General features: G+C 51.8%; 2 protein-coding genes across 5 annotated transcripts in view; both read left to right on the top strand.

Annotated features, from left to right (window-relative positions):
• The window catches only part of ARMC9 (armadillo repeat containing 9), a 145,204-nt gene extending 136,526 nt beyond the window's left edge, over positions 1 to 8,678 (top strand). Inside the window, exons 22-24 of one of the 4 annotated variants that reach the window (XM_061188375.1) lie at positions 1,768 to 1,904; positions 7,799 to 7,928; positions 8,445 to 8,678. In XM_061188375.1, the coding sequence (XP_061044358.1) occupies positions 1,768 to 1,904; positions 7,799 to 7,928; positions 8,445 to 8,583 (406 nt within the window). In that variant the 3' untranslated portion in view covers positions 8,584 to 8,678. The remainder of the gene's footprint in view (positions 1 to 1,767; positions 1,905 to 7,798; positions 7,929 to 8,444) is intronic. The other 3 variants (XM_061188384.1, XM_061188397.1, XM_061188388.1) reach the window with 3 other exon arrangements.
• A 340-nt stretch (positions 8,679 to 9,018) lies between these two features.
• On the top strand, positions 9,019 to 17,099 carry LOC133092098 (uncharacterized). The gene is made up of 6 exons (XM_061191330.1): positions 9,019 to 9,302; positions 15,475 to 15,647; positions 15,814 to 15,992; positions 16,389 to 16,550; positions 16,653 to 16,711; positions 16,919 to 17,099. Exons 1-6 carry the CDS (start codon positions 9,019 to 9,021, stop codon positions 17,097 to 17,099), a joined length of 1,038 nt encoding a protein of 345 aa, XP_061047313.1.
• Positions 17,100 to 17,597: the final 498 nt, after the last annotated feature.

Consider the following 17,597-nt stretch of genomic DNA (forward strand, 5'->3'; position numbering starts at 1 on the left):
ACCGAGGAGGATCCCACCCCGGGGGCCCAGCCCTCCCCCCCACCTGCTCTCCTGCCTCTGGCCCCTCCTCTCTGCCTTCCTGAGCAATTTCTTCCTCCCCGGGCTGGGCGGAGCCTCCAGGCCATGCTGCCTGCCACGGCGCACCCTCCACGACCATAGGCACGGTGCTCCGTCTACCACATCGTCATGGAATCTCACTGCCGTGACTCCTGTTTCCCTCAGGGACCAAATCCAGTCAAACCCTGGCCAACCAGGTCCTTCTTAATTGACACCCCCCAACCTCAGCCCTCGAAGCCCCAAGCTCCCCAGGACACTCTGTACCCTCCAGCCTGCATTTCTGAGTGCACTAAATCTTTCTGTAACAAAGCAGCGTACAGATGTGCTTTGTTTTGTTTTGTTTTTTTTGCCTCCTCTTGCTCCATCCTGCCCTGCCCGTTCATGGTGCTTGCTACCTCTGCCGGGAAATGTTCCGTCTCTGGGCCCCTGACAAACCCCAGCTCAGAGTTCAAGACCGGCTGAGTCTGTCTGTCTGTCTCTCTCTTACACACACACACACACACACACACACACACCCCACACACACACACATACACACACCACACACACAATACACACACACATACACACACACACACACCCCCCACACACACATATACACACATACACACACCACACACACACACACGCACATACACACACATACACACATACACACACACCCCACACACACAGACACATACACACACACATACACATACACACACGCACACACACACATACCCACACGCGCGCACACACATGTACACACACATACACACACATACACACACACACATACACACCCCACACACACACACAGACACATACACGCACACACACACATACACACACACACGCGCGCGCACACACATACACACACACGCACACACACACATACACACACACGCACACACACACAGAGGCTTTTCTGCCCCGCATGGCAGTTAGGTGTCTGCTTGTCTTTGCTGCTGGAACTGACATTCACGAACAGCCGTTTCATGGGGCGCAAGCCTAGACAGAGGGGGGACAAGCCTGCCGTGGTGTGTCCCCACTAAGCCCTTGCTGGAGCAGGTGGCTGGTGTCTCCCCGTTGAAGGGGAGTGAGTGCTGCGCTGCTGTGCGCACGCTGCAGAACCTTGCTGGGCGTCTGCTGTGAAGGTGACCGGAGATGCCACCCCACGTCCTACTTACCTCTCTGTGATGTGCTTGCCCAGGCCCGCTGTCTCTCGCAGGCGCCCACTGCACGTCTGCTGGGCGAATGAGTCTCCATCGACCCAGGTGCCAGCGTTAGGCACTGCACGCACCACTGATAGTGTTCCAGAGAGCAAGCTCTTCCCCAGTCCTCTTCCTGCCTAACTCTTGTTGTCACGTCTTTTCTGATTGAATTCATCCCTTTGCTAATCTGCTTCATCCTTGGAAGAAAGCCCAGAAGATTGATACTTTAAATTGTTTGGTTGAAATGTCATGCTCCCGTGTCACCCAAAGCCAAAAGATCCAATTGTGTGTTAGAAAAATAATAACCATGTTTCACTGTAAATTTATAAGAGCTAACAAGAGTGAGGTAAGGGCACTTCCTATTTCTTAAAGAGATTCAATATCTGCTAATATCAGTTTAACAAAAGACTTTCAGGTACTTCCACTTCCTGTATTTCTTTGTGATGCTACACAGTAGTCAGCAGTCAAATATCTCCTATCTGTATTTATTGCTGTTTTTCTTTTTTCCCTCCAGGCTGGAAGACCATCCCATCTCTCCCCAGATGGCCAAACATGCCAGAAACAGCTGCCTCCCGTCTCTGCCAAATGCCCACCTTCCAGTCTGCAAGGGGGTCTTGCCTGGTGCTCCCGAGCCTTGCACTTCCTCTTCATGTAAGCATACTGGCAGCATGTGGGGGGCAGCTCTGGAACTGGGGGCAGCTCTGGGACTGGGGGCAGCTCTGGGCCTGGGGGCAGCTCTGGGACTGGTGATGCCTAGAATCTTATGAAGCAGCCGCAGTTACAGACCCAGAAAGGCCTTGGCCTCCCACCTGCTCCTGAGAAGCCCTCTGATCTCAGCCACTGCCCCGTGTCGTAGAGGCCCACAGGCGTGCGACCACACAGCCAGACCTGACCGTGGACTTTTCCTCTAGACCCCCTTCTCTCAGAGCACTGTGTCCAGTGCTCACGTCTGCAAGCTATCTGAGCAAGATTTCTGACTGGGGAAGCTGTGTTTAATGTGAGATTTTTAAGTAGGAATCTCAGAATGATATAGCTCTTTGACCAAAACGTTGGTGCCCCAAACTCTGGTGCCGAGGTGGTCAGCCACGTGTTAGAAGGCTGAATTGAGTCAGAAATGTGTGGCTAGGAGCAAAAACTACTGTGGGATCCAAACACATTTTGAAGTACCCAGTTGAGTTCATCAGAGACTGATGGGGGATAAATGTAGTTTTTAGATGCCAGAAAAAATATATGTGCTTTGAATTAGAAATGTACAAAGTTTTTTTTTTAATTTTCAAGAGGAAATTAAAAAAGATATGAACAGATCAGATAAGACTCTAATATCCATTCAAATAGAAAAATAACAGAGGAGCAGGTCAGATTCCAGTATGAGAAACATCTGCGAGCTTTTATAATCTGCTCACAGTTGGATTCAAATGCTTCTGATCTCCAATTCAGAACAATAGACCTGTCACAGCGCCAGAAGAAAGCCAGGTTATTTGGTTACCCCAGGAGAGGATCTCTTGATTATAAGCAGTTTTAGAGGTTTTGCCAGCTTTGATCATCTGTCATTTTACATGTGTTTTGTTAGAGCTGCAGACATTAATATGCCTTCTCTAAAAGACGATTAGCTCAATAATTTATCCAGAGATCTCTGCTGCCGGGGTGGAGGTTTTAGGTGGTCTAACAATTTTTGCCAATTTGACCTAATGCCATTGAGTTTAAAATGATTTCAAGTTCTCTAGGCCTGGACTTCCAAAAAGTTGCATTTAGGCTAAACTTATTTATCAGTAACGTCCTTGTTTGACCCAAATGACCACCAGGGTGGCCCTCTGTCTTGCACCGATTATAAGTGTGGTCCTATCTTTTGGAATGATTTGTCATGGTATTATTACCTGTAGGGTGGAGGCACTTGAGGTTGTCAGGGACAGAGGTGGCTGAGTGGCAGCTGGTGATGTAGACGTTCTTGTTAGTTTCGAGCACAATTGCTTTTGGCCCTGGCAGGGTCTGGTTCCTTGCGGGAAAACAATGGGCACCCATCCCTGTGATCATCAGCCGTTCCCAGCGCCTCTCCCTGCGGAGGCAGCAGCTGCTCACCAGCCCCTCCAGACGGGCCCAGTCACGCTGTCGGGTGCACCCATGAGCCTGCTGTGAACCCTGAGGCCGTATTTTTCGGGTCCCATCCTCCACCTGCTCCTGTTCACTCAGGTCTGGCTGGGAGCCCATCTACTGCCCTCCTGCCTCGGTGGACTCCACTACACTGACCCCTGGTCCGCCCTCACTCCCCCTGCAGACACCAGGCATATTAATCTCTCCCCCCACCCCCAGGCCGTCTCTCCACCTCAGGCCAGCACCCGTAGTTCTCCTTTACAATCCTTTTACTTGACAAAAGTTCTCCCCTTGGAGAAGCCAAGCGTCCGGGTCATCGGCTTTCCCAGGGTCATTTAATGAGCGTGGATTCCGTCTCTGGTGTAGATTCTGTGCTTCCTTCCTTTTGCCCAGCTGCAGCCACCCCGGCCCTCGCCTCATCCGTGGACCAGTGCCAGCTCCCCATCCTGTCTCGCCACCGCCATCTCTTCCTCTTCTCAGCCTCCATGTGAGGTTGCATGCAAACAGGCTTCAGGCAATGTGCTTGGAATGCTGTGTTGAGGCTGGTTCTGAGGCTGCATCTGGGACTGAGTGCCACGGTTGAGGGAAGGAGAGGACAGCGGCGGGCAGCGGGGCCGTCCTGACCCTCGCCGTCTCCGGTTTCACTCCTTCCCTGACAAGAGCTGATCTGACTTCCTCTTGACCCTACCGTCCGTCCAGTCCTGCCCCTCCAGCCCTTTCTTGCCCGTCTCTGCTGATGCTCACCTTGTCCCCCCCCCCCATCCCATTCTGGCCTCGCCTGGCCACTCCCCACGGGTCCCCTCACACGTGACTTGCTACTGAGTCTGGCTGCACTCATGCTGGGAATTAACACCTCGAGACCCGTGGGAACCCAGCACCACGGCCCACACATCGGGTTTGTTCAGGACACCCCTTCACACCTGTGCATTCAGTCAACACTGAAGGCAGGAATCATGATGAGGAAACTGCGGGATCCTCAGACGGCTTGATCGGTTGAATGCGGGCCCAGAAAGTACATTATTTTTAAGCAAAGGACTCAGCCCCACAGAGCCAAAAGGAAATAGTTCCCAAGAAAAATAAGCCAAGAATGTGACTTAGAATGTTGCATGATATTGGCCTGAGGCAAGTTATTCTCATTTCCCCATCAACCAAAACTGGGGTATCAAAATCACATGCCTTGTCAGTGGACCTTGGAGGGACAATGCCAGCCCTGTTTGAAATGGATTAACAGGTAGGAAAACAGTGGCTGTCCCAGGAAGCCTCAGGTGCACGCACACGCTGCCCTTCTCCTCCCAGATCCCAGCTCTTTCAGTGGAGCTGTTTTTTTGGGGGGGATGTGCCACAGGGGGTGCTCTGAAAGTCTGCAGTGTGGCCTAAGCAGAGGGAATAGGCAAGGAGGGAGGGGTGGCTGCTGCTTGGTGACTGAATCGAGAAGACCTCAGAGGGTCTCTGGAGAGCCCAGCTTGGCGCCTCCTCCCTCCTGCCAGAGGGCTTTGCCAGCTGTCTCCCACCACCAGCGGCCGGGGAAAGCTCCTGATCCTGGAGGGCTGCCTACCCCTGGGCACCGTCTTGTAACACCATTAACTCTCATGGGATTTTCCGTGTGTAGCTCAGCACTCATGTGTGGCTCCACTCAACTATTATTTCATACACCCAAATCTGGTCTCCTGGGCTTTATGAAACAGTTAAGTCTCCTACATAGGAACGAGTTCCGTTCTGAGATCACGTTCGTAAGTCCAATTTGTTCGTAAATCCAACGAAGTTAGCCTAGGTACCCAACTAACTAATATACTAATAACTAATATAACTAATTATAACTAATATAATCAGCTACATAGTACTGTACTGTAATAGGTTTATAATACTTTTCGCACAAACAATACATAAAACAAACACAAAAAATAAAGAAAACATCTTTAATCTTACAGTACGGTATCTTGAAAAGTACAGTAGGACAGTACAACAGCTGGCATACAAGGGCTGGCATCGAGTGAACAGGCAAGAAGAGTTATTGACTGGAGGAGGGAGAGGAGGTGAGAGATGGTAGAGCTGAAGGGTCGTCAGCAATAAAGGACGGAGGGCAAGGTGCAATTTCACTCATGCCTGACGTTGATGGCACAGGTTCTGGTTCCTTGCTGGATTCAATTCTGTCTACCCTCTTGAAAAAACGATCCAGTGACTTCTGGGTAGTAGCTCTTTTTTCTCATCATAGATGACCCGGTAGCACCGGATTGCATTCTGAATGGCTGCTGCAACCATTTGTAGAGGATGCACGCACATGGCAATGTACGCCAGAGACGTGAACTAACTTACGTGATTGGACATGCAAATGCACGTTCACATCTTTGAAAGTTCACAACTTGAAGGTTCGTATGTAGGGGACTTACTGTAAGCCCATTGAGCAGAGAGCACAGACAAGCAGGCCAGTTGTCCACTGAAGAACAGATCAGAGAAGGCTGGAATTCTAGTCGCAGTTCTGGGTGGAGACTGTCCAATGTGGACTGTAAATAAAGCCACCCATTGGGTTCCATACCAGAAACAGAGTCCTTGTTTGGGTCAAAAGACAGTTATCTGGAAGTCAAAGCTGTGTCCCCTTGCTATGGATTTGAGGAAACCTGCAGGGAAGATTTTTTTTTTACACTGAAGGATAGTTGATTTACAATGTTGTATTAATTTCTGCTCTACAGCAAAGTGATTTAGTTACACATACATATACATTCTTTTTTATATTCTTTTCCATTATGGTTTATCACAGGATATTGAATATAGTTCCCTGTGCTATACAATAGGACCTTGTTTACCCATTCTATATATACTAGTTTGCACCTGCTAACCGCAAACTCCCAATCCATCCCTCCCCCACCCCCCTCCCCCTTGGCAACCACAAGTCTGTTCTCTCTACGTCTGTGAGTCTGTTTCTGCTTCATAGATAAGTTCAATTGTGTCATATTTTAGATTCCACATATAAGTGAGTATGTGTTTTTGTACCATATAAGTATGGTATTTGTCTTTCTCTTTCTGACTGACTTCACCGGGTATGATAATCTCTAGGTCCATCCATGCTGTTGCAAATGGCATTATCTCATTCTTTTTTAAGGCTGAGTTGTATTCCATGGTATATATGTACCACATCTTCTTTATCCATTCATCTGTCGATGGACATTTAGGTTGTTTCCGTGTCTTGGCTATTGTAAATAATGCTGCTATGAACATAGGGGTGCATGTATCTTTTTGAATTATAGTTTTGTCTGGATATATGCCCAGGAGTGGAATTGCTAGATCATATGGCAACTCTATTTTTAGTTTTCTTGAGGAAACTCCATTCTGTTTTCCATAGTGGCTGCACCAACTTACATTCCCACCAACAGTGTAGGAGGGTTGCCTTTTCTCCACACCCTCTCCAGCATTTGTTAGAGACTTTTTAATGATGGCCATTCTGACCGGTGTGAAGTGGTATATCATCGTAGTTTTAATTTGCATTTGTCTAATAATTAGCGATGTTTAGCATCTTTTCATGTGTCTGTTGGCCATCTGTACGTCTTCTTTGGAGACATGTCTGTTTAGGTAGAGAAGATTCTTTATATTTAAGATAAAGCAGAGACCACATTGCAAAGGTGCTAGAGAGACTTTTTTTTTTTTTTTTTTTAATGAAAGAGCTGAAAGGAGCTTGGATTAAGGAAGCAGTGAATCCAGACTCTGTCACAGTGTTGCTCTGATGGTGACACGGACCCCTTTGGCTGTAGAACAAGAAGAGGAGAAGCAGGGCTAGAGAAAGAGGGGTCCACGTCATTTGAAATACAGAACAGGCCCGTCCCCAGACCCTTAAGAGGCATCCATGGCAGTGTCATCTGGGACTTCTCCCATCACTCCCTGTGATCTTGGGGTGACCTAGGTGGCCTTGTCCTTGCTAGGTGGTATTATGGAGGTTCCTGCCCTGGGGGAAGACAGGGATTCAGGCCTGAAGGATCCTGGGGCAGCACAGGGCGAAGAGAGCCCCACCTCTGGGGTTGCCAGATTTGGCAAATAAAAATACAGGACACCCAGGTGAACTTGAATTTCAAATAAACACGAAGAGTTTTTCAGTGTGCCTCTGGGCCGCTGTGCATCAGCGCCAAGCAGGGGCCCAGGAGACAATTCTGGCTTTTGTTGGCTTTTCCATGAGAGGCAGTGGGAGTGTGGAAGGCAACAGGGCCGCTGGTCTGTCCTTCTCTGCGCTTCGTGTGTTCCAGCCAGAGCACGCCTGTTGCACCCTCAGGTTATAAGTACATCAAGTGGCCATCTTGGGAAAGGTCCCAAGCTGCACAAGTAAACAAGTCCCCATCCATAGGCGCCAGGGAGCCGTGAGGGACTGGCCCGGGGTGTGTGCTTTTCTCGACTTCAGGGCCCAGCCCAGTAAAGATCATCCTCAAAGAGCTTCCAGAGCAGAAGTCAACGGAGCTCTCTCTCCTCCTCCCCAGCCGCCATCGACGCCAAGTCGGGAGAGTGGTTGCCAGTAGGACGTCAGGGAGCGCCTCACCTGCCCCCAGCGGGCGGCCCGAGCCAGCCTAGGGAGGTGCCCTATGCCCTGGACAGTGGCGAGACCACCAGGTAGGGATGGGGAGGTATCCTGGGAAGGCTCCTCTGAGGCCCAGCCTCTGACGATGGAAGCAAAGGCGCGTTTCGCTGGGGCCTGAAGTGCGGTTCTGAGGTCCTCAGGGGAGTGTGGTCGCCACGCTTGATAACCTCGGAGCCCAAGGGGAGGCACCGGCCTCCTGAGAATTATCAGTTGTCAGACCGGAAGGAGAGAAACATTTACAAACGTGCCCAAGAGACTAGGTTTAAGAACTGATAGGGAAACCCGTTTGGGAGGGTTTGTGATTAGAAGTAATTTGAGGTCGGTGTCCTATCTTAGCAGTTTGCTTTGGAGGGGAGAAAGATGAAGAACGAGATCAGTAAAATGGTTTGGCTCGGATGTCAGCTTCCTGAAACCGAAACTGGCGCTCCAAGAAGAAAATAAAAGTTATTTTCTCTCCCTCTGTACCAAACGAGCGCACACTGGCACTTGATGGGTTACTAGGGATTCTTTAGAATCTAGAAAGGACTGTTTTTCTCAATCTCTCACAGGCCCCTTCTTTCAGATCGGAGGAAGCCTGCTCAAGGGGAGGGGCCCGGCTTTGGACTCAGACCCAGCCTGTCTCCTGACCGCCGCCCACCACTTCCTCCTGGTCACAGAGCGCCCTGCCCGCTGAGCGTGTCACCATAGACGAGCCAAGCTCCTGCACTAAAACACTGGGCTAGAGTCATGGTGAACATGACTGCGCCTTGCAGTCTCTGAAGTAGAGGGATCCTGCCATGGTGACTGGTCAGGCCTCCCGCGCCCCACCTTCCCGTAGAACAGGGAAGGACTTCCCTTACTGTGTCTACAGGGTCACCCTAACCTCAGCTGTGGTCACGGCTGACTGGCCCAGATCAGCAGCTCCGGCAGCAGCGGGGCCTCGGGGAGCTGGGTGAAGCAGTGGGAGGGCCCGCATTCCAGGTCCCCGAGGCCTGAAGCCACCCACCCCCTGCAGAAGTGGCCGGGGAGTCAGAGATGACCGGCAGAAGCCCTAGCAGAGCCGGCACCCGCTGGCGGACCTAGCAGAGCGGCACCCACTGGGGCAGGCAGTGACCCTGCACCTTTCTTTCCTGCTGTGTGGCGATGAGCCGGAAGGACTTTGGGACCTGCACTGGGGAGGGGGGCAGTCCTGGATGTCTCTACCGGGCCGAAGGCATAAAAGATGGTGAGCCCGAGGCTCACTGTGTGGTCACGTGCTCCGTGACTGTCTCCCGCTCTCCTCAAAGACAGAGGCCACGAGCAGGGTGTTTGTCCCTGTGTTCCCACACCTGGCCCAGAGCAGGCGCTCAAAATAGGCGATGGATGGATCCTCAGGAGAAAGGGAGAGAGAGTGGCTCTCTGTCTGGCTTGACAACTCCTCTCTCTCGGTCTGTAGTGGGGAGGGCAGCCCCTGGCCCCCGGAAGATGAGTTGGCTGGGTGGGCCCTTGCTTGCGGCAGAAGGAAGGCCCTGGAGCTCTGGGCGTGGGTCATTGGTAGACAGAATGATAGCCCTCGTTGCTTAGCCCCAACTTTGAGGTGGTGTAAAGATGATTGCAGCCCTGTGGCTTCCAGCAACTGGTCTTGCTGTGCAATTGCCTTCCTGGAAAAGCCAGGAGTAAAAATGTTCGGACCCCACCATCCCACACCTCCCCAAAGCCAAGTTCTCCTTTTCTTTTTTCTATCCGCTTAGCTTTGAGTAGCTGTTAACCAGGCTATGAAAATGCATTTTTTTTAAAAAAGCATTTATCCCAAGAAGAGGCAAGGCCCTCTCCCAGGAAATCTGTCGGTCCAGACCTGGAGGGGCTGACCTGCACCTTGGAACGTGCAGCATTGCTTTCCAGCCATCACCTCCGGGAAGGTGAGGGGCCGTGCTGCCCAGACTGTCACGTGGCCTTGCCGACCCATCGGCCGCCAGCCATCTGTGGAGGCCCCGCTCTGCGCGGTGCTGGCACACAGTCCTGCAGAGGCGCCCAGCCCGACGGGGAGGGCGTTTGCCTGGACGCTCCCTCTGGGTGGCCCGAGGGCAGTGGGCTCCTCCGGGTGGAGCTCTCACTGCCGCACAGACATCCACCAGTGCAGACCCAGATCGGAGGCAAGCAGTGTCAAAGCTCCTGTCCAGCCACATGTATTGTGGCTTTTAAAAAATAAGGAAGAAAGAGATTTTACGTATGTCCACATGTATGCTTTTCCCTCCTCACATTTGTCCCCAAAGGATATATGACAGCTCATGATGACACATGCGGTGCCTCCAGCTAAAAGCAGAAACAGAGACACAGACGTAGAGAACAAACGTGTGGACACCAAGGGGGGAAAGGGGGTGGGTGGGATGAATTGGGAGATTGGGACTGACATATATACACTATTGATACTATGTATAAAATAGATAACTAATGAGAACCTACTAATGAGAGCTCAGAGAACTCTACTCTGTGCTCTGTGGTGACCTAAATGGGAAGGAAATCCAAAAAACGGGGGATATATGTATACATATAGCTGATTCACTTTGCTGTACCGTAGAAACTAATACAACACTGTAAAGCAACTATACTCCGATAAAAATTAATAGAAAGAAAGAAAGAAAGAGAGAGAGAGGACGGGAGGGAGGGAGGGAGGGAAGAGAAGGGAAGGGAAGGGGGAAGGGAGAAGGAAGGAAGGAAGAAAGAAAGAAAGAAAAAGAAAGAAAAAGAAAGAAAGGAAAGAGAGAGAGAAAGAAAGAAAGAAAAAGAAAGAAAGAAAGAGAAAGGAAGGAAGGAAGGAAGGAAGAAAGGAAGAAAGAAAGAAAGAAACTACAAGCTAAGAACCAGGAGGCCAGGGAAGTCAGGGTAGCGTGAATGCGTATTTACACGTGCACACACGTACGCGTGTGAAATTTGCCCTCATCTGGCGTGCTCTCTCCCCAGCCCCACCCTCCTCTGGGCTTGGTTGTAGCCCAGGTGAAATATCCACAGCAATGACCAAGAGCCAGTTATGAACCCTGACGAGCAGAGTCCAGTTAGGGAACACCTGAGTTCTTTCATTCGTATCTTAATGCAGACGGTAGCTGCCTCCGGAAAACTGAAGGGACGCGGGATCCCCTGCCGTGGGAATCTCAGCTGTGGGATTATGACTCAGCAGCATTCCAAACACAAGTAAAGATTAAATATCTCCAGAAGCCTTTTATTGCTACTCCCTTCCAGCACAATGTTCCTATTGATAAGCAGAGATAATATAAGCAGGCCAGGCTTCTCTAATAAGTAATCGCCTACCTTGCAGGCCACCTCCCAATTTACCAATATATTGAAGTTTACCTCTAACTAGGACCCAGCGCCGTGCGTTCCTGTAGCAGATTACTTTTTTCTAAATCGTAGGTGACTGCCATCCATGTGCTTTTTCTGCTCTGCCCTCATCCGGCCCCATCTGCTGCCAGACCGTCGCCCTTTCCTGGCTCTGGCTCCTAGCTGCCCAGACTGCTGAGCTCAACATTCTGGGGCGTTAGGGGGCTAGGGGCCACTCAGAGGCCAAGCTGACCCTTACCGACAGACGCCCATCCCCGCCTCCTACAGAGTCCTTTCCAGGGGGCCCTGATGCCATCATCCCTGCAGAGTTCAGTGACAGTGGCCAGCGCCCTCAGTCCACACCGCCGCTTCCTGCAGCCCCCCAGGTGGTTTGGGGAACCTCATGGGGTGGGGGGGTGCCTGCCAAGCCGAAGGGCGGCCCCCTGGTGTCTGCCAAGGGCCACTTTCTCCAATGCCAATGGGAAGAGCCAGCCGAGGGAGCCTCTGCCTGAGGGTGCTCTTTCCCCAGCAGCAACGCTGCCCTGGCCAAACAAAGGTCATGTCCCACGGCAGAGAGGAGGCTGCCTTTTAAGGTGTATTAGTCAGGATTCTCCAGAGAAATAGAACCAACAGGAAGTGTGTCTATACAGAGATTTCTTTTAAGGAATCGGCTCCCATAGTAACAGAGGCCTGGCAAGTCCAAAATCCAAAAGTGATCAGATGAGACCCATCCACATTCTGGAGGGCAGTCTGCTTTACCCAAAGGCCACCTATGAGGAGTTCCCTGGCGGTCTAGTGGTTAGGACTCCGCATTCTCACTGCCAAGGGCCCAAGTTCAATCTGTGGTCGGGAAACTAAGATCCCACAAACCGCACAGCACGGCCAAAACAACAACAACAAAAAGTCCACCTATTGAAATGTTAATCTCATCCAAAAAACACTTGCACAGAAATATCCAGAACAATATTTGATCAAATACCTGGGTGCCATGGCCCAGCAATGTTGACCCATAAAATTAACCTGCACATAAGGATATTCATACGCATTGCCAAATTGCTCTCCAAAAAGGATGGGACTCTTTCCTGGTTGCCCTGGGTTGGGAGGTTATAGATTCCCAGCCCTGCTGCCCAGACTTTTTTCTCCCTTCACTTCTTGCCAGCTCACCTTGGCTGCCACTGACCCTGCAACTTGACCTTGCTGCCCACTGGCTCTAAGGCCCCACGGGGTGAAGCGGGCCAGCCGTCCTGGGCCTGCACGTCTAGCTCCTCCAAATCTGGCCACCCTGTTCCATGACCGTGTGATGGGACATCCCCAGGTAACCCAGGGCTGACCCTCTGCCATTACCATTGCCGGGAATAGCTCCAGTGCTCACCTGAGTAGTTTTTACTAGTGTCTCTCAATTATTCCTTCTTAAAGTGTAATGGGGCTACATTTTAAAATGGTCAAGATTTTTATGTTATGTATATTTTACTGCAATAGCAATGATAAAAAATATCAAAATTAGGGAGTTCCCTGGTGGTCTAGTGGTTAGGATTCCGGGCTTTCACTGCCGTGGCCCGGGTTCAATCCCTGGTCAGGGAACTGAGATCCCACAAGCCACAAGGCCAAAAAAAGAAAAAAATATATATATATATATCAAAATTAGAGTAGCAAAATAGGAGAAAGAATCATCTGAACTAAATAATATTAAAGGAAAACCACCTCACTAGCCCGTATAAAAAGCTTCCTTGTATGTATAAGAAGTGTCAGCAATGCATGCCTGTTTTCACACAATTGCAGTCAGACTTACATGCTACTCTGTATTGCTCTGTTTTCAGCCTTATTCCATTCTCTCTCCTATGCCTGAGTAGCCCCCATCTTTATTATTTATAATGATTGTGTACTCTGTCATCTGATCTATATACCGGAATTTATGACGCCTTTGCCCTAACGTTTTGCTTTTCTTTCATTCACTGGTAATGCACCTGGTGCTCAGAAACTGTGCTGGACACTGGGGATCAAAGGTCAACTAGACCAAATTGCTGCTCTTAGGGAGTTCACCTGGAGGGACAATATTATGAGTGACATAAAAATAAATATTGCTTTTCGAAGAAAAAAAATTAAACTTTAAAAAAAAAAGTAATAGGGCTAAATCTCCTCTATCCTTTTCAACCTGGTATGAAAGATTTCTTGTCTAAAGTATGGGCGGTTTTTATGCCAGTCTCTTTTTTTTGTTCTATTGGAATATAGTTGATTTACAACGTTGTGTTAGTTCCTGCTGTACAGCAAAGTGAATCAGTTATACGTATACATATATCCACTCCTTTTTAGATTCTTTTCCCATGTAGGCCATTACAGAGTATTGAGTAGAGTCCCCTGTGCTCTACAGTAGGTCCTTATTAGTTATCTATTTTATATATAGTAGTGTATGCCAGTCTTTTTCTAAATTTGAATTTGGAGACTTTTCAGATATTTAAGTTTTATTTTTCTGATTATTAAAGTAATAGATTCTCAATGTAAAAAAAAAAAAAGGAGGCATATAGAAATGAATCCAAAAATTATGCAGTTTCCTCCCGAGTCTCACTCCCCAGAGCCGTAACCCCCATTTAGGGGGCACTTTACCACACCTGGGCCCGGAGCACAGCCACCCTATCTTCAGAGCTGTCCTATAGAAAACATTTTACAGGCGAGGAAACTGAGGCTCCCAAAATGTCAGCAGACTTGACTCTCCGTCAGCAGCTAGAGAGCAGCACAGCGGGACTGAGGGTCCAGGCCCTCCCAGTGAGCGCGCCCTCTGGGCCCCCCACCCTCCTTCCCGGCCACTGGATCCTGCACTTCCCACAGTCCTCGGTTTCAACCCCCAGTACACACCACACACACACACACACACACACACACACTCCCCACTGCCCACTGGGAAGCCCTGCAGCCGGTCAGCATCTCCCTGTCCGGGGGGATGCAGTGGGGGGGACCCCGTCACTCGCCAAGCTCACTGTACCTGCCGTGCACCCGCCGTGTGCAGCCCGCAGGCTGAGACACCCACTTATTGAAGGGAAGCTGGAGTAGGAGCACCTGCTGCCTGCCGGGAGCGGAGCTGGCGCTGACATCGGCTCATTCAGTGGTGACAACAACCCTGGGTGACAGCCCGGGACTCCAGTCTTCAGAGTTATTGTCCGGGAAATGGGCGCATAGATAGCAAAGGCCCCAGAAGTCGAGGTGGGAATAAGAGTTGAGCATGTATGTAGCTCAATGACAGCCAGAGAGCAAAGGGCTGGGCGGGGAAATCACATCGCCAACCCCAGCTGCGGTGGCTGCAGGCGCTGGAGGAAAGCTGGCTCCTGTCTCTGTGAAGCTGGTCCATTGGGATGGGGTCCTGAGGGCGTCTGGAGGATGGCTGGCTATAAGATCCCACCGGGTTCAGATCTTGGCCTCACTGCTTGTTATGTGTGTGACCTTGGGAAAGTTTACGAACTTAGAGCCTCAGTTTTAACATCTGAAAAATGGGGTAGTAATGCCTGCCTCACAGGATTGTTTGGGGGCTAAAAGTCACCTTCTCATTGAGGCCTTCTCGGGCTACCCCATCTAAAATCACTTTCCAATTGCTATGATAAATTAGCACACATTTAGTTACCTAAACAAACACAAATTTATTATCTTACAGTTCCCTAGGTTAGAAGTCCTACACGGGTCTCAGTGGGCTGGAATCAAGGTGTCCACTGGACAGGTTACATTCCGGAGGTCTAGGGAAGAATCTCTTTTCTGTCTTTTCTGGCTTCTAGAGGCCTCATGCCTTCCTTGGCTCGTGGCCCCTTCCACCACCCTTCAAGCCAGCAACGTTGCGTCTCTGTGCCTTTTTTCCGTGGCCATACCTGTTCCTCTGACTCTCTTCTTCTACCTCTCTCCCACTCTTAAGGACCCTTGTGATTACCTTGGGCCCACCCCAGTAATCTAGGATAATCTCACATCTGCAGCCTTAATTCCCTTTTGTCATGTAAGGTTCCAGGGAGTAGGACATGGACCTAACTGGGGACCATTACTCTGCCAGCCACAGCTTTCCTGGCCATTCGATCTCACAATTTAATACTCTCCCAAGTCCCCTATTCCCCTTCCTTGCTTCATCTCCTCCTTAGCACTGATTTCTCTTTCATCATCTCCCTCCTGCCCTAAAACGTGAGCTCCATGGGGCAAGGATTTATGCCTCTGGGTGCCCTGCTCTCCCTCACCCCTGCCCCATGCCCAGGACAGCGCCTGCCTGGCATCTATTAGTGCTTGGAAACGGGAGTCCTTCCTTCCTCCTGTGACTTCAGATTGCACATTTTGTTCCAGGGAGTTTACACCAGGCTTCGCCTACAAGCCCCGGGTCCCCTGCAGCCCAGAGATCCTGGACCTGAACCTACCCAAGGCCAAGGCATCGGCTCTGGCCCCTCATTTCTCCTCGTGTGGCCCCCAGCAGGCCAGCCGCCCCGGCTCCACGGCGTCCGCCACGAGGAGCCTGCAAAGTAAGTCAGCCTGCAGGGAAGGGCGCTGGCCTTCCGCATCGGACTCGTGCCCCTTCCGTGCCCACCGGGCCAAGGCCCGCTTCCCCTCCGCGCAGGACCAGGGCCCTAGCCGGCCGCTTCCTCTGCCCCAGGGACCGGTTCTTCACTCATCTTTCTGTTTATGAAGTTGCCCGTGGCCTCAGCGGCTCACACGCAAGCGGGCGAATGATACCCTCCGGGCAGTGCTGCTTGGAGACAAGATCCCCCCGCGTGGGGCTCACGGGTCAACCCCGAAATCCGAACCGGCCTTCTGGTGGGAAGCAGCCAGCAGCTGCTCAGGGCGGCCTCGAAATCAGACAGAAGCAGGTGCTTCCTCGCAGGCTGGGCGGAGGGGCCGCCCTAGGGACCGAGGGTGGGGAGGGTCCAAGGGCCCCCCTCTGTCCCTGGGGCCCCCCTCCCGCCCTTTGCTAGCGGTAAAGACCGCTTCTCTGTCCCCTGCCCATCGGCTAGTTGACCACCACCCCCACCCCCCAACTGAGCCCTTAACTTTCTAAAGGGCTTTACTAAAAATAAGGGAAAACAAAAGAGAAAGCGAACAAAAGAACGTTAAGCGGCACAAAATCAGTCACTCTCAGGATGTATGCAGGCCTGTGGCCGAGCCGCCCCTTCCCTTCCCGACGCGGCCCTGGGCGCTCTGGCCAACCGGGGAAACACACGCGGGGCCCCAGCCCGGCCTCCCCGCCGCAGTGCTTCCGCACACAGGTCCGGAGGAAACGCCGGCGAGTACCGGGAGGGCGCGGCCAGGAGAGGGGCCGGCAGGCCGCCCATCCCTGCCCGGCCTCCGGGCTGCACCAGGCCGGGCGCCCCTGCTCTCGTAACCATGGTGGCAGCACCCGGCCGCTGACGGGCTGCCCGGCGCACGGGGTGGGTAGCAGCAGATGCGCGTCCCTCGGCCTCAACAGACACAGGCGCGCGGCCAGCGAAGCTCACTGAGTCCCCGCACCGGGCAGCCTGCTTCCTGTAAAGAAGGAGCGTGGCCGCCCGACTCAGGGCCTGGCCGCAGAGCAGGTGACCCGGGAGGGAAGGTTCTGGGTGCTCTGTTTGCACAGAGCCTGTTGAAAGCAGGGCTTGTGTGGGACAGAGGGGGCTCTGTGCTGAGACCGGCCTGGTGCTGGCAGCTTGCCTGGATTTTCTTCTCCAGGCAGCCAGTCTTCCAGGAAGTGAGGATGGGTTCTTCCCCGGTGTCACCATCCCGTTGCCCAGTGACCAGCCAGCTTCCTGCCCTCGGCCAGCCAGCAGCTGCAGGTGACAGATTTGGAGAGACAGTTGTTAATGAGCCGCCAGGTGGCTTCAGGGGCTGAGGAGGACAGCCCTCCAGGCATCCAGGACCAGGCCCACCGCAGCCCATGCCCCAGGGTCCTGCCCGCCCTGCCCCTGGCACCCAGCTGGGGGGCAGCAGAGCCAAATCCATGAGCCCGTCCATCTCGTCCATCTCTGGAGCTTCTGCGGAGGAGCCGGAGCCAGACAGCTCAGCCAGAGACGGGACCTTGGCCTCGGTGGAAACTGGCCCCCCTCACCCAGACCAAGTATGAGGAAACAGAAGGGACTGAGAATAACAGAAACTCATTCTCAAGCCCGCTGCCTGAGCAGCAGACTTAGTATTTTCTTCCTCTTTTAAAATCTGGTAAGAACATGGTGTGTTCCCCTCTCTGGCTGGGAATATGGCTATTCCAAAGCAGCCCTGTGCTTCCGCACGTGTGTTTTAAGGACTCAGAGCGTTGACTAGTTTAAAGCCATTTCCCTCCTTCCATTAAGACCATAAACACCAATAGTGCCACTGGCAGTGTGACTGTCCCCCGCGGGTGGAGGCCTGTGCTCGCTCCTTGCCGAGGGTGCCCTCGGGGCCCACGTCTGAGGACAGAGGAAGAAACTTCACTTCATTGCAGAGCCAGTAATGTTACTCAAGCTAGT

The sequence above is a fragment of the Eubalaena glacialis genome, chromosome 1 (genome assembly GCF_028564815.1).
Source record: "Eubalaena glacialis isolate mEubGla1 chromosome 1, mEubGla1.1.hap2.+ XY, whole genome shotgun sequence".
Lineage (NCBI taxonomy): Eukaryota > Metazoa > Chordata > Mammalia > Artiodactyla > Balaenidae > Eubalaena > Eubalaena glacialis.